A 25,397-nucleotide genomic window follows, 5' to 3' on the forward strand; every position below is an offset into this window, starting at 1 on the left:
GTCAACTTGGTTATTCCTTGTAGGTGATTATGTGTAGTCCAACACTTCTCAGTACCTCAAAATCATCCTTATAATAAAGGTAGACCCTCAGATTAATGGAATAAAGTCATATGTTCTGAGACAAAATCATGTATCTGAACAATCAGTATTTGATAAAGAAGTACAAAAAATAAACTGGAGCAAGAAAAGTCTTCTCAACAATTTGTGCTGGGAAAACTGGTCAGCTATGTCCTCCAAAATTAACTCAAACCTCTTTCTAATGCCATTCACAAAAGTAAAATAAAAATGAATTAAAGACCTTGATGTTAGAAACCTGACATCAAAAACCTGAAACCAAAAGATACTTAAAGAAAAAGATAGGCAAAACTCTCCATAATATTGAAGCTAAAATTTTTCATCATTGAGAATGAAACATCATTGGCCAAGAAAGTAAAAGGAAAGATAAACAAATACATTAAATTAAGGAGCTTCTGCAACTCAAATAAAATGATGACAAGAATACAAAGACTGCCCATGAAATAGGAAAGATTATTTACCTAACACAAATCTGACAAGGGGTTGATATTGAAAGTATACAAGGCATTGGTAGGACTTAACAAGAAAAATAAAACCCAAACCAATAAAAAATGTGGAGCAGAGATGAAAAGAAACTTCTGCAAAAAAGAAATACAAATGGCAAAAAAAAAAAAACAACATTAAGAACTACTCCAAATCATTATCAGGAAGATGCAAATCAAAACAACAATGTGATATCAACTCAGACCACAGAGATTGATATACATCAAAAAGAACAAGATTAACAAAACAAAACAAAACAAAACAAAAAAGAACAAGATTAACAAGTGCTGATGCAGATGCTGGGAGAAAGAGACTCTCATTCACTGCTAGGGAGAAAGTTAATTGGTCCAGCCTTTTTGGAAAAAAAAAGTACATTTCTTATAAAACTAAAAATTGGGCTCCCATTTGACACAGCAATACTGCTCCAGGATTTATACTTCAGGGATCCCAAAACTCAGTGCAGATAAAAGTATCTGCAATTCCTATGTTGATTGCAGCACTATTCACAATAGCCATAATATATATATATATATATTTGTTTGTTTGTTTTTGTTTGTTTGTTTTTGATCACACCCAGCAGCGCTCAGGGGTTACTCCTGGCTCTATGCTCAGAAATCATTCCTGGCAGGCTCAGGGGACCAAAATGGATGCCGCGATCCTTCTGCATGCAAGGCAAACACTGGACCAACATGCTATCTCTTTGGCCCCATGTTTTTTTTTTGTTTTTTTTTTTGGTCAATAGTCATAATCTGAAAATAATCAAAGTGTCCAAAAACATATGAGTAGATAAAGAAACTATGATACATTTATACCTTGAAATACTACTCAGCTAATAGGAAAGACAAAGTCATGAAATTTTCTTATACAGGGAGAGACACGGAGAGTATCATACTGAGTAAAATGAATTGAGAGAGAAGAACAGATATAGAATAATTGCACTCACTTGTGAGATATGAAAAAGAGCATAGTATGAGTATAATGCCCAAACACAATAGAAACAAGGAACTGGAGGACTGGTCTATGGTAGGAAGATTGCCACAAAGCAGAGTGGGGAAGGGTAAAGTGCTATTAGGGCAGAGCAAGACCATTATGACAGTGATAGTCGGAAATTGTCACTTGGCTGCTGGTAAGGTGATATGTATAATATCCTTTTAGTGACAACATTGTAAGCCTAAAAGGAAAAAATTGGGGTGATATAGATAGAAATAGAGAGAGATAGATAAATATATAGAGAGAATAAAAGTGTCTTCCATAGTGGCAAAAATAGTAGGAAAACTAGGGACATTGGTGGCAGGAAGTAATCATGAGTGAAGGTATGGGTGTTGGAATATTGTATGACCAAAAGTCAATAAAAATTAAAAAGAAAAACATATGTTTAAAAAGTATTCAAGATAAAAATATCATCCTTGTTCCAATCCTGAACATTACTTTGCCCCTTCAGTCTTTGATCTGTTTACTTTATCCCAAATTATCTCATGTTTCTCCAAACCTGAAGCACCCTGTCCCTGGGAACCATTTAAGACTTGACTCGGGGCATTCCCAAAATAACTTATCCCTGTAAGAATCAAACATGTAGGCTGATTACCTGGGGAATTACTTCCATTTTCTTTGAACCAGACACAGTATAGCGAGAGCCCAGGTAAAGTGAGGTCAATGGTGGTGGCTTGTGGATTCTCACAAACTGAAATTTTTTTTCTTCATCATCTATTGCCTAAGGAACATAAAGAACAATAATTAAGGGAGGTGGGATATCTTACTCAGAGATCTCTTCCTATAGAATCTTGTCTGATCAAAGATGCACTTAACATGTCTTTGTGGGGACGCAGTGATAGCACTAAACTCCTCTTTCCAAATATAGGCTACACAGTAGGTTCCACATTTGACCTTTGCTTTGTTCAGATTGAGAATTGAATCATTGTGAGAAAAGTAAAAGTAGAAAAAGGAAACAGTTCTGATAATGGGATATTAAGATCTTTCTTTTGACTTTTGGAATATCTGGCTAGTGGTCAATTACAGAGCAGATAATCCATATGGGGGGATTAGGGACCTAGGAGCAGGGTTATTCATCCAGAATTCTACTTTATATGGCCACTATAAACAGTTGAATCATATAAAGGGGGTTATGATTGCATTTTATATTAATCAAGCTGACTATTTGTTTTGAGTACCACCTTCTGAATGGAGCAGTCACTTGGAATCAGGTAGAGGTGGAAGATAACTTCTTCAGGTTGCAGATGATAGTAAAGCAACACACTTGAAGTAATAGGAATGAAGCTCAGGGTAGTATGGATCATTCTCAGTACAACTCCCAAGGGGGAAAAGCTGGGATTTTCCAGGACAGTATAGCCTGGCTCCACCCTGTCTGGCTTCTCCAGTACCATCCCCTCATCTTTGAAGTGAGCCACATAGAACTGTGAAATATCAACAGGACCCTCTGTAAAACAATAAATACAATAATTATAAATTTAATACACTCACTAAGAGAGAATTTCAAGGGGTGTAGAGAAATATTGTGGTATAGGCCTCTCTGTCAAAATCCATCACAATACAAACTTTTTGTCCTTGTCCTTGGAACAGACCTATGATTACTATGAATTCTGTAATTATGAGACCCTTTGAGTAACACAACCATGTGTTAAGCCAGGAATAAACTATATATGTAAAAGGAATAGAAAGGATGCCCAAGAATGGTACATATTTTAAGTACTGGTAACTAGAATTATTACTATTTTTTTTAGAAAAGAATATCTTCTCAGTATTGTCTGGGTCATAGCAAGAGAGAAGTTGTTCTCCCATTCAAAAATCTGCCCCACCCAGGTAACTGTGGTAAAGCAAATGAGTAATATTTGATAAAGTAGGTCCTCCTATCCTGAAACTTGGTCTAGAGTGAGTGAATCAAAGACGAAATGTAAAAAAATCTTTGCAGAATCCATGGATGTAAAGGTCTATTATAACTGCAAATTTGTGCTATTTACTTACTTCACTATATTAATATTTTAAATGCCTACTACGGTCAAAAGTGTTATTTTTTATGGTTTTGATTAACAAAGTTACTATATTTTCACTACCATCAATGTACCTCAAATCCTCCATCACTGCCACTGCATCCCTCCTTTTTAACCTTTTTAAATTCATTTTTATTTCAACACCATGGTTACATGGTTGTTCATACTAATTTTTGCTTTTCCACAGATAAAGTTTTTCATGATTGAGTTACAGTCCTATAATGTACAACTTTCACCAACTTTCAGTGCTCATTTTGTGCTACCAATATCTCTCTCTCACCTTCTCTGACGCCCTCTTCCTTCCCACACACTCTCCTCTGTCTGCTTCTGAGGCAGGCATTTTACTTCACTCACTCACTCACTCACTCACTCACTCACTCACTCACTCACTCACTCACTCACTCACTCACTCACTCACTCACTCACTCACTCACTCACTCTCCTCTCTCTCTCTCTCTCTCTCTCTCTCTCTCTCTCTCTCTCTCTCTCTCTCTCTCTCTCTCTCCTTAACATCTCCCTTTCCTCTGACACTGCTTGGTAGTACTTTGGTAATCAAAAAATTTCAGTCAAAGGCCAGTGTTTTGTATCATTTCATGCTATTTATTATCCTGTTGTTTCTTAGTAAAGGAGTGTATCTGGTATTTGTTATCTCTCTAGCTTATTTCAATTAACATGGTGCCCTCTAGTTCCATTTAACTTGCAAGAAAGTGCAAGATTGCATCTTTTCTTACATCTTTGTGGTGCTCCATACCACAATGTCTTTATTCAATGATCTGTCAGTGGTACTTGGGTTGTTTCCATATCTTGGCTACTGCACTTAGTGCAGTAGTGAAAATAAACATATGTACATATTTTAGTTCTTATAAACAAATTTTTTTTGTTTTGTTTTTGTTTTTGGGTCACACCTGGCGGTGCTCAGGGGTTACTCCTGGCTGTCTGCTCAGAAATAGCTCCTGGCAGGCACGGGGGACCATATGGGACACCGGGATTCGAACCAACCACCTTTGGTCCTGGATCGGCTGCTTGCAAGGCAAACACTGCTGTGCTATCTCTCCGGGCCCAAATTGTTGTTTTTTAATTCATTGGATAGATACCAAGAAGTGAGATCACATAGTTAAATGGAAACTCCTCATTGTTGAGAAATATGCATATTGCTTTTCATAGAAATTGGATAAAAACATTATGCACAACTTTGAAAAAGGATTTCTTTTCAGTATTCCTCTCCAATAGTTTTTCTTAGTCTTTTGTATATGCCATTGTCACTGGTGTGAGACGATAGGTATTTGCATTTCCTTGACAATAAGTAACACTGAGCACTTTTTTATATGCTCAATGATACCTGTATTTTCTTTTGGTGAAAGAGTCTGTTAGCCTCTTTTTACTTAATTTTTTATTATTATTGTTATGATTACTATGTTATTATTATTTTTTATTATTTTATTGGCCACACCTAGAGGTGCTCAGATATTCTCCATTGCTCCATACTCAGAAATTACTCTGGTGGTGCTTGGGATCAAATATGGGTAGGCTGAGTGCAAGTCAAATGAACTACTCTATGAACTAGAATTACTATGAACTACTCTATGAACTACTACTATGTACTAGTGCTCTAATTTCTAGATAATACTCTAGATATATTAGAGAGTATAGTGTGCTGTGGTCTCTCCTTTCCCAATTTTTATGGTGTTATTGATTTTTATAGTTTTGAGTTTTGTGGGTTATTTCTATACCTTCAGTATTAGCCCATTATCTGATGTATGTGATTCACAACCATTCTCTCCTATTAATTACAATCTGTTTTTTCTGCCAAGGGGAATCATGTAACTAAAAACACCATGGAGTTTGTATAATTGTATAATTGTACATATTGTATAATTCTGTGTATGCTTTTCTCAGTGTATCTTAAGGATTCTGGTCTAATATCAAGATCTTGTATTCACTTTGAATTGTCTTTTTATAGTTTGTTTTTGGGCCTCACCTGGCAATATTCAAGGTTTACTCCTGACTTTACATTCAGGAATTATTCCTGAAGGTGCATATGGAATGTCTGAAATTGATTGTGGTGAGGCTATGTGTAAGAGATCACCCACTGTAGGATCTCTCTTACCCCCTGAATTGACTTATATGTGAAATATAAATTTGGTTTATTTTTATTAAGTCTTTTTTTTTTTTTTTTTGGTTTTAGATTTTTGGGTCACACCCGGCAGCACTTAGGGTTTATTCGTGGCTCTATGCTCATAAATCGCTCCTGGCAGGCTCAGGGGACTATATGGGATGCTGGGATTCGAACCACCGACCTTCTGCATGAAAGGCAAATGCCTTACCTTTATGCTATCTCTCTGGCCCCTTTTACTAAGTCTTTTAAAATATTAAATATTTTTATTTAAAGCATTGTGACTTAATAAAGTTATTCATAGTAGAATTTTGACATACTAATATTTCAGCACCAATCCCACCACCAGTGTCATCTCTCCACCAGTGTTCCCAGAATCCATCCCATACTTGCCCTGTGTCCCAGTCTGTCATCATAACAGGCACCTTTTAAAGTTTGTTTGTTAAAGTTTGGGTCTCATGTTTCATTGTTGTTGACTCCATATTTTGGACATTTGGTCTGTCCTTCCTTAACACCATCCTGCTCTCTCAACACCATTTGTAAAGAAGCAATATTTCCTCCACATCCTATACTCTGCTCCTTTGTTGTAAATTAGTTGCTCATGGATCTGAAGGTTTATCTCAAGTGTCTGAATTCTAAACCAGTGGTCAAAATCTATTCAAATTTTAGTGCCACACTGTTTGATTACTATACCATTAGAGCATAGCTTTGGGAAAGGTAATGTGACAATTCTCAATTTTTTATTTTGCAGTGTAACTTTGGCAATTTGGTTGTTTTAGGACTCTAAAAAACTTTATTAGTGACTGTTCTAAGCCATTGAAGAATGTAATTAGAATTTTAATAGAAATTTCATTGAATTCATATAATAATATATGTGGGGTTGTTATTTTGCCAATGTTAATTATTTAAATCCATGAGCATTTTTTTTTATTTCTGGAGGTCTTCTATTTCTTTCAGAAGTAACTTATAGTTTTTGTAGTATGTGGCTTTTTATACCTTTGATAAGTTTAATCTCTTTTGATTCCTAGGTACTTTGTATTTTTTAACTAAGACCACTCCATTTAAAATATTATTATTATTATTATTATTTTTTTTTTTTTTTGGGGGTTTTTGGGCCACACCTGGCAGTGCTCAGGGTTTACTCCTGGCTATCTGCTCAGAAAAAGCTCCTGGCAGGCACGGGGGACCATATGGGACACCGGGATTCGAACCAACCACCTTTGGTCCTGGATTGGCTGCTTGCAAGGCAAATGCCACTGTGCTATCTCTCCGGGCCCAAAATGTTATTATTTTTTATTATGATAATAATTTTTATTTTGACCAAAGTGGATTCCATGTCTTTTTTTACAGTAATATTTTAGGTACATATTAATCATTGAATACATTGAATCATTGAATAATACATATTGAATCAGGGGATTCCTATCACCAAATTTTTCCTCCCTCCACCCCCATTCCCAGCTTGCATCTTATATCCCCCTCCCTAACCCTCCGGGCTGCTAATATAAGAGGTCCCTTCTGTGTCTAGCTTGTTGTAGATTGGGTATCGACTCTTTTGTCATTGGCTTTGGATTTTGTGTTTAAGTCCGATCATTTTTATTACTACTTAGTGATCATAAAACTGTTTCCTCTTGGTACCCTCCATTAGAAAAATGTTATTTTTTATGGCTCAAAAATGTCATTTCTCTTTTTTTTTTTTTTTGGTTTTTGGGCCACACCCGGTGACGCTCAGGGGTTACTCCTGGCTATATGCGCTCAGAAGTCGCTCCTGGCTTGGGGGACCATATGGGACGCCGGGGGATCGAACCATGGTCCGTCTCCTAGGCTAGCACAGGTAAGGCAGGCACCTTACCTCCAGCGCCACCGCCCGGCCCCAAAAATGTCATTTCTCATGGAATAGTCTATGTAGACTCTTTCTGCTCTAGTCCATTATTTTCATATAGAAATGTGGTAGATATTTGCATATAAAATGTGACAGGTTTTTGCAGTCTACTACTTTTCTGTATTTGTTTATTACAGTAAAGAAAAGTTCGGGGCCGGAGAAATAGCATGGAGGTAATGCGTTTGCCTTGCATGTAGAAGGTCAGTGGTTTGAATCCCGGCATCCCATATGGTCCCCTGAGCCTGCCAGGAGCAATTTCTGAGCATAGAGCCAGGAGTAACCCCCAAGCTCTGCCGGGTGTGACCCAAAACACCAAAAAAAAAAAAAAAAAAAAAAAAGAAAAACTTAGTATTTCCTCTAATATCTTTCAAGTATATTATCATGCCATCTTCAAATAATGATAATTTGATTATTTTACAATTTGGATCCCTTTGTTTTTTCCTTCTCTGTTTGCTGTAGTTAGAAACTCCAATTCTATGTCTAACAAACCTGATCCCCAGCAACCCAGATATATTTCCCAAGTCTGCAGAAGTGATACCTGAGTGCAGACTCAGGAGTAAGCTCTGAGTACCACCAATTGTGGCCTATAAACCAAAATATATATGTATTTTCAATCAATTTTGTTTGTGTTCAAACTTTATTATTTTGTTATTTCTTCACCATATTCTAATTTATTTGCTGATATAATTTTTGGGGGGTTACATTGAGCTGGTTCAGGCTTTACTTCCCATTCTGTGCTTAGGGATTATATTTGGTGGTGTTTGAAGGATCATAGAGATCAAACCAGAATTAGCCTTGTGCAATGTAAGCTCCTTACCCCTTGTACTACCTATCTAGTTCATATAATTGTTTTGTGCTATATTTTGTACATTTCATTTTCTGATATCCTCATGAAATTGATTTTAGTATTTGTAGTTTCTGTTTATTCTCATTTATGTTGCTTTGCTTACCATGTATTAATTATCCATTAACTGTCCTTATATTCCAATTTTTTCTTGGAAAGTCTTTGTTGGTGTGAAAATTTGTTAAAGATATAACTCATAATTCCTTCTCTAAATCATCTCTTTCTTGTCTAAGAACTTTTGTTTTGTTTTTAGGTTCTACCCAACTGTGTTCAGGGATTACTCCAGGCTCTTCACTTAGGGATCATTCCTGGTGGGCTTGTGGAACCATATGGGATACCGGAAATTAAACCTGAGTTTACTGTAAGCAAAGCAAGAACCCTACAAACTGTTCTCTTTCTGGATTCTCTTTTCTGAATTATTAAATGAAGTCTGATGACACTGGTTCTTCTGTGGATTAGAAATGGCTTCACATTTGTCATGAGTGTATGGATGTCTTAGTATCACTGTTTATTTATTCTTACAATATAAATTATTTTGTCCTTGGAAAGTTGTTTTAAAAATCTCTACTGACTATATAATTTATATTCTATGCAACTTTGAGTAATATGTGTTACATGAAGAACTAACATGGAAAGTATTTATTAGTATTTTTTATAATAATTTTCTATTATGGGAGACTGTGGGTAGTTTTTGGCAAAACTGATACAAGAATGGGGAAAATATGCTAGAAGAAAAGCTATGCTCATAGTACAGTAGAATAAGATATAGACATATCCACTTCCATCATCTTCTCCTAAAGGAGCTGTAAACCTTGCTTTCTTGTCCTCGGTACAATATCATAAAAGCACCTTTAGACCCATTATCAACATCACCTCTTCCCCCATCTGCTTACCTTGAAAAGCTACAAAATGAGGGAGATATACAGCCTTTACGGCTCCTGGCTCAGTCTTGATACCAAACAGAGGCCCAACAATCATCCAGCTGTGCTCTTGAACAATTCTGCTCAGAAACTGGTCCCAGGCAAGGGATTCAATCTCAACAGTCACTGGCCTTCTGACTACAAAGTGGAGACCTGTGTTGGGCCAGTAGTAGGATCCAGCTTTTGGGAGATGAACTCTGGAAGAGCAGGGAAATGAAGAAACTAAATTATTGTACCCAACTCACTAAGCATTTGCTAGATGCCAGATACCATGAAGAACTTTGTGAATGCTTGAAAGTGGCAAAAGAGTCAGAGAGGATGGATGTGAATCTGAGCTCTAGGTCCTATGCTCTCTAATTATGGATATATGAGAATGCAGTGAATCTCATTCATATATTTTCTTTTCTGTAACTAGAGACAATTATAGCACCCATCTCACACAGGTGTGAGTAATAACTGATCTGAAGCATGGTGACAGATAAATACATGTCTGGGGATGACTATGGTGATGTTAGATATGATTAGAGAATTGGAAAGGTATCTTTGTAAATAAAATGTATGTGTGAAATTATTACTTAATTTACATGCAAAAGTAAATATTTTTTGTTTTTGGGTCACACCCGATGGCACTCAAGGATTACTCCTGGCTTTGCACTCAGAAATCACTCCTGGCAGGCTTGGGGACCATATGGGATGCTGGGATTTGAACCACTGCCTGTCCTGGGCTGGCCGCATGCAAGGTAAATGCCCTATTACTGTGCTATCCTCTTCAGCCCACATGCAAAAGTATTTTAAAAAGCTATTGGATAATAGAACTTTACTATTTACTACAGATAACTTTCCTATGTAGTAAATATTAGGCTCTTGTGTCAGTTTATGTAGGTGTGAGTTTTGAGTGATATTAACTCCCAGCTGAGATCATGTCTGTGAGAGTATGTAATGATAAGTAACATTTTATATATGATAAGGTCATGATTATGATTAGAGCCATTTATCACTTTGTATAGTCTGAGAGGCAGAGCTGCAATTTCATCTCAAGGTTTTCTAGTACTAATTCATAGTGGATATGAATGAAATAAGTGCACATATAAAAAGAGTTAGCACATTATTATTGTTATTATTTTATTTTAGTGTTAGGGTTAGGGCAGTGCTAGGATTAGAGTTAGTGTTAGGTTTAATGTTAGGTTTAAGATTAGGGTTAGGTTTAGGGTGTGGGTTAGGTTTAGAGCTAGGGTTTGTTTAGGGTGTGGTTTAATGTTAGAATTAGTTAGGGTAAATGTTTGGGTGTAAAAGAAGAGTTAAGGTTAAATTTAGTGTTAGTTTTAAAAATTTTCTTTCTTTATTTACTTTTTTTGAGCCACACCTGGTGGTACTCAGGGGTTACTCCTGGATCTGTGCTCAGTAATAAATTCTGTCATGCTTAGGGAACTATATGGAATGCTGGGGACTAAACCTGGATCAGCGGCATGCAAGACAAATGCCCTCCTCACTGTGCTATCACTCTAGTCCCCTATTTATTTATTTATTTAATCATTATGTTTAACATTTTTTATGGGGCTTCAGTCATAGAATATATACCACCCTTCACCAGTGTGATCTTCTCATGACCAATGTCCCCCCCGCCCCATATCCCTCTTGCTCCCCAGACCCCTGCCTGTCTCTATCCCCTTCCCTCACTATCATTGTTATGGTAGTTGTCATTGTGGTTAGTGATCTAGTTGCACTCATTGCTCTTTGTGGCATGCTTTATGTCATGAGCCGGTCCAGTGTACAAGCTTTGTTGTCTCTGGATATTATTAACATTTATTTATTATTACTTTTTTAAATATCCATCCATAAAAGGAAGAAGTCATATATATTTAGAAAACCCTAAAAACTCTACCAAAAAGCTTTTAGAAAAATAGATTTGTATAGTAAAGTGGCAGGCTACAAAGTTAACACTCAAAAATCCCAATGATCTTATATACAAACAATGATAAAGAAAAAAGACATTAAAATAACAATCCCATTGACAATAGTACCATGGAAACTCAAATACCTTGGTGTCAACTTACCTATAGAGATGAAGGACCTAAACAAAGAAAATTACAAAACACTGCTCCAATAAATGGAAAAGGGCACAAGAAAATGGAGGCATACCCTGCTCATGGATTTGGAGGATCAGCATTCTTAAAATGGCATTATTCCCCAAAGCATTGTACAAGTTTAATGTTATCCCTCTATGGATGGATACCCATGACATTATTCAAAGAAGTGGATAACTCCTGCAATTTATTTGGAAGAACACACATCCACAAATAGCTAGAGAAACCCTTAGGATAAAGAAGATAGGAAGCATCACTTTTCCCAACTTTAAATTGTTACAAAGCATTAATTATTAAAACAGCATGGTATTAGAATAAAGAGAACCTCAGATAAATGAAATAGATGTGAGTATTCAGAGAATGAACCCCAGGCATACAATCAATCAATCTTTGATAAAGGGGTAGAAAATGCAAAAATGGAGCAAGTAAAGTCTCTTCAATAGGTATCTTTAAGGAGGAAACACCACTGTACAAAGGGAAATAGAAAAAAACAAATAGTACTAAATTAAGCTGAGAAGCTTCTGCACCTCAAAGGAAATAGTGACTAAAATATAAAGGCTACCCAGTAGAATGGGAGAAATTATTCACCCAAAACCCATCTGACAAGGGGCTAATATCTAAGATACAAAGAGAACTTAACAGAAAAAAAATCTAACCCCATCAAGAAATGGGGAGAATATTAGTGAATGTGGAAAATGTGGAACATTTTTTCATGTGCCTTTTAGCCATCTGTATTTCTTCTTTGAGGAAGTGTCTGTTCATTTCTTCTCCCCATTTTTTGATGGGGTTAAAACTTTTTTGTTTGTTAACTTCTATAAGTAACAAATATATATGTATAAGTATCTATAAGTAACAAATATATATGTATATATAATCAGTGGTCCTCAAACTATGGCACATGGGCCACATATTGTATTTGTATCTGCTTTGTTTCTTCATTGCAAAATAAGATATATGCAGTGTGCATAAGAATTCGTTCATAAGTTTTGTTTTTACTATAGTCAGACCCTCCAATGGTCTGAGGAATAGTGAACTGGCCCCCTGTTTAAAAAGTTTGAGGACTCCTGTTAGATGTTAGCCCCTTATCTGATGGATATTGGGTGAATAGTTTCTCACATTCTATGGGTGTCCTTTGTATCCTAGTCGCTCTTTCCTTCGAGGTTGCAGAAGTTTTTCAGTTTAACGTAGTCCCATTTGTTTATCTCGGCTTCCATATCACTAATCATCAGATATATGCAAATAAAAATAACAATCAGGTACCCTCTCACACCACAGAGACTGGCACACACCACTAAGAACAAGAACAGCCACTGCTAACTTGGGTGTAGAGAGAAAGAAACTCTCATTACTGGTGAGAATACCATCTAGACCAGCCTTTATGGAAAACAATATGGAAATTCCTCAAAAAGCTGGAAATTGAGATCCCATATTATCCAGCTATACCACTCATAGGGATATACTCTAGGAACACAAAAATACAGTACAAGAATGCCCTCTGCATGCCAATGTTCATTACAGCTCTATTTATAATAGCCGGAATCTGGAAACAACCCAGATGCTCCACAGCAGTTGAGTGGTTAAAGAGACTGTGGTACTTTTATACAATGAAATACTACACAACTATTAGGACAAATGAAATAGCACATTATTAGGAGACATAATTATTAAGAGTCATGCATCATGACATATCATTCACATCTTCAAATGATTTACCACAATTTAAATATGGTCTGGGTATTAAATTTTAGAAAGAAAACTATGTTGTATATAATTATTTTGGAAGTGTGATCATATATATATATATATTTGTTTTTGTTTTTGTTTTTGTTTTTTTGTTACATCTGGAAGGGCTTAAGACTTACTCCTGACTGTTCTCAGGTTTCACTCCTTGATGTCTCAGGAGACAATGTGAAGTTTTGGGGAATCAAACCTGGATCACTCACAAGTAAGGCAACTGTTCTACCTTATGCTATCATCCCATCCCAGGTGTGTTTATTTTACTCATGAATGCACTCAGAGACATCTATTGGTAGGGTTAAGGGGGGGTATATGAGGTTTGGGGATTGAACTTAGGTTAGCTGTATACAAAGCAAGTTTTTTTTTTTTTTTGCCACACCTGGGGACGCTCAGGGGCTACTACTGTGCTCAGAAATCTCTCCTGACTTTGTGGACCATAAGGAAAGCCAGGGATTGAACCAAGGTTTATCCTGAGTCAGCCACATGCAAGGCAAACACCCTACTGCTGTACTATCACTCAACCCCCAAAGTAAGTGTTTTAAGGCACGGGGACCATATGGGATGCCGGGATTCGAACCACCGACCTTCTGCATGAAAGGCAAACACCTTACCTCCATGCTATCTCTCTGGCCCCTGGGATCTATATTTTTACTTTAAAAATTTATCATAAAACATTCTGGGAGAAAATTCAGCTAAATTTTTGAATGTAAAATATAACAAAAGAGGAGCAAAGCAATATAGTTAAAACAACTCTGGAGAAATAATTGTTGAAGTTTGGTAAAGGACATGTAGAAGGCACTGTGTGGTCTTGATAATATTCATAAAAAATCCAACTTTTTCCCAAGAAAATCACTAACTTAATAAGTCAAACTGTCTAGTAGCTTGACAGAAAAATTTTATTCAGCATATGGTGGGATACTGATGTCAGTGTGGACTGATGAGAATGGTGTGATGCAGAGGTCAGCCTAGAGCAGAGCTACTTAACTCACCGGTATAGGTTTCTTTCTTTGTTAAGCACTTCAATAGTCATAGGACCCGTGGGGCCCCAGAAGTAATCTCTAGTTCCCATAATCTCTATGTGCAGCTCTTCAGAAGAGTAAGGAGAGGATAGACAGAGGGTATTCACTGGTGCTATTTGAGGTGAACTTCCCTCTGAAACAGATAGGAGAATGATATTAAACTTATAACAGTGATATATAACTTACAACAGATAAGTCACAAATATCTTCCTTATCCCCTATGGCAGTAAATTTGATTACTTCTTCCATTATAGTTTCATAGACCTAGGCAAGGACCCTCAAGCCTGAAATCTCCTGTTTCTTGGCTGCCTGCCTGCTGAAGAGGGCCCATCCATTGACCCCGAACTGGCAAGGCCTTCTTTTCTTCTCTCCACAGTCTCAGCATTCTTGTGAGGAGAGACTCCTGTGAGAGAAAAAAGGCTAAAAAAAAAAAAAAAAAAGAAAGGATATAGATAGAGAGGTAATTCCCAGGTCTCAGAAGGTGAAAGTAGACTTTGGAAGAAAGGAGGAGCTGAGATATACCACAGCTATTGTGGAGGAAAGTCATTCAACTACCAAAATGGAACGAGGAGGGAAAACATTTCAGTGGTTCTATGAACAGAATATTTATTGCAAAGTATGCTTTTTTTATATGTAGTTCATATCCTTAAACACCAGGTGCAGGGGGAGATAGGGAGTGGCCTTTTATTGCTGCCCCCATCAACATTATGCTCCCAGCATAAATTTTCCCAAGTACCTGATTCTGATCTCTTCCGTTTGAATGCATAATCACTCATGTTTCCTTCTCTGGTGCTCTCATTAGGCTTCATCTCAATTGGTTTCCTAGACAAAGATTTTTTTCCATTTTTCCTGTTATCTTGGAAGAGACTCGGCTGTTTCCACAACACCTGTTAAATTCACTTCATGCAAGTTTTAACTCAAGGCCCTATGTGTTCTCCCACAGAACCTCTCTTCCTGAACTAATTCTCATCCCGGCAGCCAACATATTTGGGATGTTATTATAATTTCTCTGAGAGCAGAAAGACCACCCTAGCAAGTCCTAAAAATAGCCATTCTTTCTCTGCCTTTTCCTTATCTACACAGGTACTCATCTAGTCACAGGCTCTGTTGTCTATAACTGGAGCTACTGGTCTTACTCTGTTCTTATCTCTCTGTGGACTATTTTTATACAGAAGCTGATATTAAATATAAATCTTTCACATAGCTTCACCATTGAAGCCTTGAAACCTCTCATATATTTACTTTGGAGTCAAACTAAAAGTTCTTGACATGTTCCAAAATCTTACTGTAAACAATACCCAGCCTCTTCCTACTGCCACTCTCTATACACCATCTTTACATCAGATGTTCTCAAAAGTGGGTGTGAACGAGCTAAGGGTTTATTAAAATACAAGATACCTAGGCTCACCCAGATTTGAGTCAGCAAGTTTGAGTTGTTTTCTAATAACTTCAAAATGGGTCTGAGAAGTGGTTTCTAGATTAATTTGATGTGATTCTGGGTCAGAGTTCCATTGCAGTCAGAAAAATTTATCAAACTGGGAGAATGTGAAAGATGAAAATATACTTCAGGGTGGAAAATAGATTCTCCTTCCTCTGGTATGCTAATATCAAGCCTGGGGAACTAAAAGTCTGTGTTAGGATGGTGATGGGGGAACTTTCCCCCAGTGAAACTCTCCCCCCCCACATTGTCTAAACTTAGCATTTGCTTATAATCTTTAATGTTCAAGTTCTCACTTATTCAGTTATCTTCACCTGTTAATTTTCATTTTAAGCAGAGGATTGAAATTATCCTATTTACTTTAACTATACAAACAAGTATACATGTAACTGGCTGACATTGTATATTGTCCCTCCCTGGTTCTATCTATATTGCTTCTGCCACATATTTCTCATCCATTGACTCTGGTCCAGCCCCAGTGACTCAGTTTTAGGCCTGATTCATAAAGAATAAGTCTGGGGTTCTCATTACCAGATGCCAGCTATGATCAATTGAGGCTTCTCCTCCTTCAGGTTTCTCAGCATCTCCTTCACATCCTCACTCAGCTGGGTCTGTTCTAGCCTGAAACATAAAATATAAATTTTTTCCTGAGACCTGATAAAATTCTGACTTTGACATTCACCATATCCCAAAGCACCTGTCACAGATTGGGGTAGCAATGAATAGATTTTGGAAAGAGACAATACCTAAGAGTACTTTTAGCACTTGATGTCTCATTAACGATCATTATCAGATCCTGTCCAACTCAATGACATCAGTCTTATTTGAACTTTATCTCATTTTAATCTTTTGGATGAATAACAAGTCCCACTAATTGATGGTGGAAACTTGTACAAGTCATATGACCTTAGAAAGTAGGATCCAGTAAGGAATACATGAAAATCAGGAAAGTAGTCCTTTCTCTTTTTCCTGACAATACTGTTACCTGCCTCCCTTGCCTCCCTCTGCATGCCTTCCCTTCCCTCATCCTGAAGGGACCACCAAGTCTTTACCTCAGGAGCCTGAGTTGGCAGGAAGGATGCCTGAGACCTTCACAGAGCAGGTTCACACCGAGGTTACCGAGGTCATTCTGTTGTAGATCCAGTTCTGTCAGGCTAGTGTTAACACTAAGCATAGATGCCAAGCTCTGGCAACAGCTAGATGTGAGACTACAATTGACCAGCCTATAAAGACACATAGTGATCACAATTGGGGGACTTCTGTTGGGGTGAATCAGATTTGCTTTCATTTTAGAGTACTTGGGGCATTTTAATGGTTCTGGGAAGGAACAATGAAGGAAAATGAAGATCCTCTGGGATCCAAATATACTGGTTATTTTACAGCAACAAATCTCTGTTTTTATATTTTAGTTCCACATATCCTGCCCATTCATTATATCAACATTTAAGAATATATTCCAATATATAAACACATATTAATTTTATTTATTTTGTCTTATTTAGTTTCTTTCAACTATATATTGATGTTTTGTTCACCCTTTGTTAAGTTTATTACTGCATAATTTTTTTTTGGTTTTTGGGTCTCACCCAGCAGCGCTCAGGGGTTATTCCTGGCTCTACACTCAGAAATCGCTCCTGGCAGGCTTGGGGTACCATATGGGATGCCAGGATTTGAACCACCATCCTTCTGCATGCAAGGCAAAATCCCTTACCTCCATGCTATCTCTCCAGCCCCTTTATTACTGCATGTTTTATTATTTTTTATGCTATGTTAAATGAAATAAATTTATTTCATGTTTGAATTTGTCATTATTAGTACAAAGAAGTATAATAAACTTTAATCTATTTATCTTGCATCCTGAAAGATTCTGAATTTATTAGTCTCTATATTATTATTGACTCCTTGGAATTTTGAGCATAGAAAAACATGTTTTGTGCACATACGATGCCCTCCCTCCCTCCTTTCCTCCCTTCCTCCCTTCCTCCCTTCCTCCCTTCCTCCCTCCCTTCCTCCCTCCCTTCCTCCCTCCCTTCCTCCCTCCCTTCCTTCCTCCCTTCCTCCCTCCCTCCCTCCCTCCCTCCCTCCCTCCCTCCCTCCCTCCCTCCCTCCCTCCCTTCCTTCCTTCCTTCCTTCCTTCCTTCCTTCCTTCCTTCCTTCCTTCCTTCCTTCCTTCCTTCCTTCCTTCCTTCCTTCCTTCCTTCCTTCCTTCCTTCCTTCCTTCCTTCCTCTTTCTTCTTTTTCTTTTCTTTTTGGTTTGTTTTGAAAACATCTGGTAACATTCAGGTTTATTCCTAGCTCTGCATTCAAAATTCACTCCTGGAGGGCTCAATGAATCATGAGATGCTAGGGATAGAGCCAGTGTTGGCAGTATGCTAGAAGACTTATCTGCTGTACTATTTCTCCAGCCTCAAAAATTTTATTTTTTATAATTTCTTTATTTAAGCATTGTGGTTACAAAAATGTTTATAGTTGGGTTTCATAATTTAATGTACACCACACTTCACCAAGGAACTTTCCTGCCACCAATGTTCCCATTTCCCTCACCCTTCATCCTCATCCTGTCTTTGGGACAGACATTCTATATCTCTCTCTCTCACTATCATTGTCATGGTAGTTGTTAGTACAATTATTTAACTGCACTCACCACTGTGGTAAGCTTCATATTATGGGATGGTCCTTGTGGTCCACATCTCTATTGTCTCTGGATCTTATTATTAACATACTATATTTTATTTTTCTTAAACACCACAGATGAGTAATACTATTTTATGAGACTATTCATTGAGACTATTCTGTGTCTCTCTCCTGCTGACTCACTTGGCATAAGTTTCCTGTCCATTTATGTGTAAACAAACTTCATAATTTAATTTTTCCTAACTGCTGTGTAGTATCTCATTGTGTAAATGTACCACAGTTTTTTTAACCACTCAACTGTTGTGGGGCACCTGGGTTGTTTCCAGATTCTGGCTATTGTAAATAGAGCTGTAATGAACATAGGTGTGCAGAGGGCATTCTTGTACTGTGTTGTAAAAAATTCACTGCTATAGAAATTATTTTTATTTTGTGTTTTTATTCCTCCCTCTTCAGTCTTATGTGGACATTGGTCTTGTACTGTTTATATTATTGTGTCTTTCCCAGAAAGTCAAATAATTGGAATTTTAGATTTACTTTCTCTTTAAACCCAGTGATATGAATAAAATATTTTAATGTTTTTCATTTATTTATAGATTAGTTTTAGCACTGGATAATAATAATGTTAACACTATTTAGATGAATACAATTTCTTTGTTGGTTCTAAGAATCCAAATTTTGACAATTATGAATAGAGTATTATTATTATTTTTTAAATATAATTTTTATTTTGATCATAGTGGCTTACATTTTGTTGACAATAACATTTTAGATACATATTTATATAAAATCAGGGGGGATTCCCATCACCAGATTGTCCTCCCTACACCTCCATTTTGTCCTACCTTCCATTTCCTCTTCCCTCCCCCTCAGGGCAGCTAGAATATGTGGTCCCCTCTGTATCTAACCTACTACTTAGTAGTCTTGCATCAGTTTGGTCTTGATGCCTCCCTTATTTCCCCCTCTAAGTGGAGGCAGGGCTAGCTAGTTCAAGTTGCGTGGTTTTGCCCGAAAAAGAGAAAATAAATAAACTGGGGTAAGAGTCTAATACCCCGAAAATGGGCAGAATCCTTCTAGAGGCTCTCATCATCGATTTGGAAAATGAAGGAGAAAAAGAAGGTGAAACACTCCACCAGTACCAAAAGAAGTGTCAAGTATCCAGTGAGGACTCTAGCTATATCGATAAGCACCACAAAAAACAGATAAAAAAACAAAACAAAACAAACAAAAAACAAACAAACAAAAACAAACAAACAAACAAAAAAACACGCCGTGGTCTTGAAATAAGAAACATGGCATAGCACATAACGAAAGAAAAGAAAGGAAGAGAAAAAAAAAAGAATAATTGGGGACAACAATTTCAATAGTCGCATCCAAACAGAAATCGACCAAAATAGCTAGGTAAATAAAAATAATAATAACAATAATAAATGAAGGTAAGATATATATATATATATAAAAAATAACCGAGGTTTTGTGTTTTTTGTATTTTTGTTTTTTTTTCCTCCTGCCCTGGCACAGTAAATATTGGGGTCATCCGCAAAGGAATTCACTTGCCCTTTGAGTTATGGGGTTTCTCCGTCCTTGGAGTATACTGTCATGGGATCAGATGAATAGAGTATTATTATATGGTTTTTTTTTCTTTTTTTTTTTGTTTTTGGGCCACACCCAGCAGTGCTCAGGTTACTCCTGGCTGTCTGCTCAGAAATAGCTCCTGGCAGGCACGGGGGACCATATGGGACACTGGGATTCAAACCAACCACTTTAGGTCCTGGATCGGCTGCTTGCAAGGCAAACACTGCTGTGCTATCTCTCCGGGCCCTTATTATATGTTTTTATATACAGGTTTTATGTGCACGTAGATTTTAACTTATTTGGATTGTTAGTAAGCTTTGGATGATATTTTAGGATGATAAATTGCTACCCATACTCATTAGCATTTTATTGTATTTATAGTCTGCATATTTGGCCATTTATTAGATACATATTTTTATTTATTTATTAAATTCATTATTTATAGATACATATTTTTAAGTATAGGTAAATAATAGCTAAATTTATTCAATTCATTTAAGCCATGTTTCACCTGCATTAATAAGTTGATATTTTATAATTTTACTCTGATTCCTTACAATTATTTCCTAATTTAGAAGAAGCTTGTTTAATTTTTTCATATTTGTCAATGTCCTCAATTTACTTCTGCACTTGATTTTTAATTTTATTTCTTTGAAGTCAGAAAATATACTTTGGTTGCTGTCAATCTTGTGAAAGATGTGGATATCTTTTAGGTGATATTAGCTTCATAGAGCTTTATTTGATTTGTACTTAATTGCTCCACTTGTACATTTCAAAGAGCTTGAAATTGACATGCCATATCATACTCATGACATCATACCCACAATTATCCTGTTCCTATATTCCTCTGCTCTTTCTGTTGTTTTGTTTTTGGGCCATACTTGATGATGCTCAAGGGCCACTTCTGGCTATGCATTCAGAAATCACTCCTGGCTTGGATGACCATATGGGACGCTGGGGGATTGATTGAACAGCAGTCCATCCTAGATCAGCCGCGTGCAAGGCAAATGCCCTACAACTGCACCACTGCTCTGATCCACAATATTCCCCTTTTAATTAGATGCCACTATACTGTGACTTTCTATGGACAGACAATTAATATAATCCTGGATAGCTGCACTTACCTTTCTGTATAAATTCCACCTCCTTTAAGGAGGGGGGCTTCAAATCACTGTTTAGAAGGTGCTGATGACCCATCTCTGTGATACTCAATCAATAGAAGGTCCAAAAATGCTGTATTTAAAGGGTTCTGCAATGCTCAGGATTATTCAAGCCATCCCAGAGGTGTTTGGGAACCCTTAAAGGCTATACACAGTGCTGTTAGGGGATTATATGAGGATGAAGATCTACCAAATGTAATTCAGTGCAGTGCATGTAACCCTCTTCTATATCTCTAGCTGCAAATTCTACCCATTACAGAGTTTATTTGATTTTACTTTTTTTTTTTTTTTTGGTTTTTGAGTCACACCCGGCACTGTTCAGGGATTTCTCCTGGCTCTGCACTCAGAAATTGCTTCTGGAAGGCATGGGGGACCATATGGGATGCCAGGATTTAAACCACTGTCCATCCTGGATTGGCTGCATGCAAAGCATGCCCTACTGCTGTGCTATCTCTCCAACCCCAATTTGATTTTACTTTTTTTTTTGTTTGTTTCTGGGCCATACCCGGTGATGCTCAGAAATTGCCCCTTGCTTGGGGGGTCATATTGAACATAGGGGATCAAACTGCAGTCTGTCTTAGGTCAGCGCATGCAAGGCAAATGCCCTATCATTTGCACCAGCACTCTGGACCCTAATTTTACTTTTTTTGTGTGTGTGGATTTTGGGTCACACCCGGCAGTGCTCAGGGGTTATTCCTGGCTCCGTGCTCAGAAATTGCTCCTGGCAGGCACGGGGGACCATATGGGATGCCGGGATTCGAACCGATGACCTCCTGCATGAAAGGCAAACACCTTACTTCCATGCTATCTCTCCAGCCCCCCTAATTTTACTTTTTAAGATATACTATAACATATTTCTTTTCATCTGTACTGTGAATGAATACTTAACAAAATTATCACCAGGCCTTGTTACCTGGCACAGTGCATTATTTTTAATATCTCCCATCCATTTATGTTCGAAAAAAAAAAAAAAAGCCTAGGCCAGACTCACCGCAGGATCTCCAGGTGGCAGTCAGGGTATTTTAGGGCCTCAAAAAGATGCTCTACTGCATTGTCACTCAGGAAGTTTCCACTTAAATCCAGCTCCTTTAGGCTTTCAGAGATCCCAAGAACAGAGAAGAGAAACTGCCAGCAGGTGTCTGTGATTGAGAATCTGGTAAACCTGAGGGAGGGATGAAAGTAACAGGAGATGTGTGTGTGTGTGTGTGTGTGTGTGTGTGTGTGTGTGTGTGTGTGTGTGTAAGAGATATGATACTCTGAGCTCGAGGATAACCTCCTCAATTGCCCTTCTTCCCCTGTTCTTGCCACATTCATCTAAGTGGTCCTTTAGGAGCTCTCCTGCTTGTACCATTTACACATATTACCGTATTGAAGTGTTTTACACATACTAGCTATTTATAGAAATATGTAATATATAGTGAATGTTAATGTAGAAGTTTTGTTTCTTCTGCCTCAGTTTGGGTGTTACTTGTAGGTAGATAATAATGGAGAGGGGCTGGAGTATTAGCACAGAGGTAAGCCATTTACCTTGTATGCAGCCAGCCATGGACAGACCCTGGTTTGATTCCTGGCCTTCCACTTTGCTATATAAATCTATTGATTTTAGAAACTTTTTTGGTAATCTTTAGGATTTTCTAAGTAAAGTACCATGTCATCTGCAAACAATGAGAGCTTGATGTCTTCCTTTCCTATCTGGATGCCCTTGATATCTTTTTCTTGCCTAACTGCTATGGCAAGTACATCCAGCACTATATTGAATAAAAGTGGGGAGAGGGCAGTTAAATGTCATGATAAATATGACTCTTTTAGAACTCTTGCCCACGGAATGACCAACATTTTGTACCGAGTACAGTAGAATCTAAAGAAGAGGTACTGTGGGATACTCACACAACTACATTGAGTGGACTCCACTCCTGACCATGCTGTCCACTTTCATTTAGTTGAAGTCTCTTCAAGTGGGGGCAGAATTTAATGCAGAAAGTAAACACCAGAAACTCCATGTTGGTTTGAATAAATATTCTTGTTCCTTGGAAATAGGCCATTGCTAGTAACAAGAAATCCTGATCCTGAATCTCATATAAACAGTGGAATAATTGCAAGTTTGACTGCACAGAGGAATGATTGTTTTGAAACTCCTTCTGGGCCCAGCTTAGTAGCTCCCACTTCTTTTCCCGAGATGGAGTGTGGTTAAAAACTCTCTCCATCTCTCTCAGTCCCTGCTCACTCAAAAGACCAAACAGGAAATGTGTGTTTGCTTTTCCAGAATCAGGCCAATAAAATATCCCTTGAAAGTTTTTCACACTATTAGCATTGGGAGAATTACTTCCAAAAATACAGGACATGGCTGAAAAGAACTCCTGGAAACATGGCTGAATAAAGTTGTACTTCAGAGAGATAGGATGTTTTTCAATAATAGAAACATGTAAGAGAGTTGAGATAAATAACTCATCTAACTTGTGTTTCTTGAGATCCTCAAGACTAAATAGTGTATTTCCTTTCCACGTACACTCAGCAGCCAGAGAGCACAAGCCCCCCAGCTGCATGCCAAGTGACTGAGCAGGCAAAGCCTGGGAAAGGTACTGAAGACAGAGGGATGTGGTAGTCTGGCATGTCAGTGAAAGCTCTTGCCCCTGCTCCATTTGCTGTTTCAGGCAAGTACAGACCAGCCAGGACACCCAGGGTATGAGACACATGGTCCAGAGTGCTTTGTTTGATTCAACTAAATTAAAGACTCTACTTGCTTGGCTTTCATCTGTGAAAAATTTGTAGAAATAGTCTTTCCTTCCTGACTCAGAGAACCCCAGGATCTCCACCCAACGTGACTGCTTTAAAGAAGGAATGAGCTTCCACAGATTAGTGGTCCTAGTTGTGATAAGCAAGGATGCTTCAGGAAGTATTGTTTTCTCCAGCAGACTACTTAGCAGAGCTTTTAATGACTGTTGTTGACTCCAGTGCACACAGAGGTCAGAATTCTTCTTCTTTAGTACCCATCTTGGTTCACCCAAACCATCAAAGATGAAGAGCAGCTTTTTTGGTTGAGAAATGATTTGCCCAATGATAGTCTCAGGGGAAGGCCAGTCTTTAGCCATGAGCTCAGCAAGACTCATTTTCTTATACTGGGCAAGGTCTCTGCAATTGAAGTAGAAGACATGTTGAAAATAGTCTCTAAATAGCTGGCCTTCTTCCCAGGCTTTTCTCACTTGCCTGACCAATGTAGACTTCCCAATCCCAGCATTTCCATGCAGAACAACGATGTGAGCCCCTTCCTGGGTAGCCAGGTGTGGGACAAATAAATCTCTGACTTCAATAAAATGTCCTGGATCCTCCATCATTCGATGATGCCAGTTTTTATTGGCTAGGGATTCATAGCATCGGGGGGCTGATCTGTGTAGAAGTATCAGATGTGTGAAGTTTTGGTATACACTCTCATTCTTCCAAGGTTGTGTGGGACAGAATATCTCTGTTATTTGACTTTGGTATCCTTTTTTAATTCCTAATTAAGGATGGGAAATATTGAATGTAAAGTATAAGCATAGAATAGATTTTTATTTCTTACACATTTATTCATTAATTACTCACCAAGTACAGTATGTGCAAGATACTTCTATAAAGAATCAATGTAAATAGAGTATTTCCATCTATGAATTGGCACTTGTGACTATATGAAGATGATAATGGATAAATGCATAATATGATTAATAATATAGCTAATTTTCCTGATTTTTGACACTGCTTCGTCTGCATCCATAAGAGAAACATATGGAAATGACATTCTTCATGAACTCCTATTGTACCCACAATCAACATATCCATACTGGGCTGTGGACAAACATGTTACCTTTAATTCAAAGTGTACAATTCCCAAAGCTGTGCAACTACTATTTATTTAATTTTTCTTTTTTTTTCTTTTTTTAGGGTAGGACAGGAAACATGGTAAGGAAAAGACTATAATTCATAGTGCTAAAGGGGATATACAGTACCAGGGATCAAACTTAGGGCCCTTCATATAAAGGCACATGTTCTATTACTTGAGCCACATCCATGGTCATCTTTTATTTATTTATTTATTTATTTATTTATTTATTTATTTATTTATTTTGATTTTTGGGTCACACCTGTATCAACATTAAAAATTAATCTTTACAACTAAGTAATATTACCCAGCAATAAAAAGACTTGATGTTGAATCTTGCTATTTTTGACATTAATGAAACCCGAGGCTTGATTTAAGAGATAACAATGCACTATTTTACTCATATATGAATGACAAAGAAATAAAACAAAATGAGAAAACAAACAACAACAACAAAAAACAAAACACTTTAAACTTATTGAATAGCTTCCACTTAATTGCCCTGATCCATACGTGACTGCTCTCTGAGTCTCCTGCCAGCATCTCAAACCCCAAACCATGTGGATGCTAATGTGTCT

At 37.4% G+C, this 25,397-nt stretch overlaps 1 protein-coding gene across 1 annotated transcript in view; it reads right to left on the bottom strand.

The window, feature by feature from the left end:
• Nucleotides 1–25,397, bottom strand: part of NLRP1 (NLR family pyrin domain containing 1) — a 44,350-nt gene that overhangs the window by 5,462 nt on the left and 13,491 nt on the right. The window contains exons 4-12 of the mRNA XM_049786862.1: nucleotides 22,854–24,459; nucleotides 21,958–22,128; nucleotides 16,653–16,823; nucleotides 16,132–16,221; nucleotides 14,899–14,984; nucleotides 14,133–14,295; nucleotides 9,296–9,519; nucleotides 2,730–2,992; nucleotides 2,144–2,269 (exon numbers count right to left, since the gene is read on the bottom strand). Coding sequence (XP_049642819.1) covers nucleotides 2,144–2,269; nucleotides 2,730–2,992; nucleotides 9,296–9,519; nucleotides 14,133–14,295; nucleotides 14,899–14,984; nucleotides 16,132–16,221; nucleotides 16,653–16,823; nucleotides 21,958–22,128; nucleotides 22,854–24,459 — 2,900 coding nt within the window. The remainder of the gene's footprint in view (nucleotides 1–2,143; nucleotides 2,270–2,729; nucleotides 2,993–9,295; nucleotides 9,520–14,132; nucleotides 14,296–14,898; nucleotides 14,985–16,131; nucleotides 16,222–16,652; nucleotides 16,824–21,957; nucleotides 22,129–22,853; nucleotides 24,460–25,397) is intronic.

This window comes from Suncus etruscus, chromosome 1 (assembly GCF_024139225.1).
Source record: "Suncus etruscus isolate mSunEtr1 chromosome 1, mSunEtr1.pri.cur, whole genome shotgun sequence".
Lineage (NCBI taxonomy): Eukaryota > Metazoa > Chordata > Mammalia > Eulipotyphla > Soricidae > Suncus > Suncus etruscus.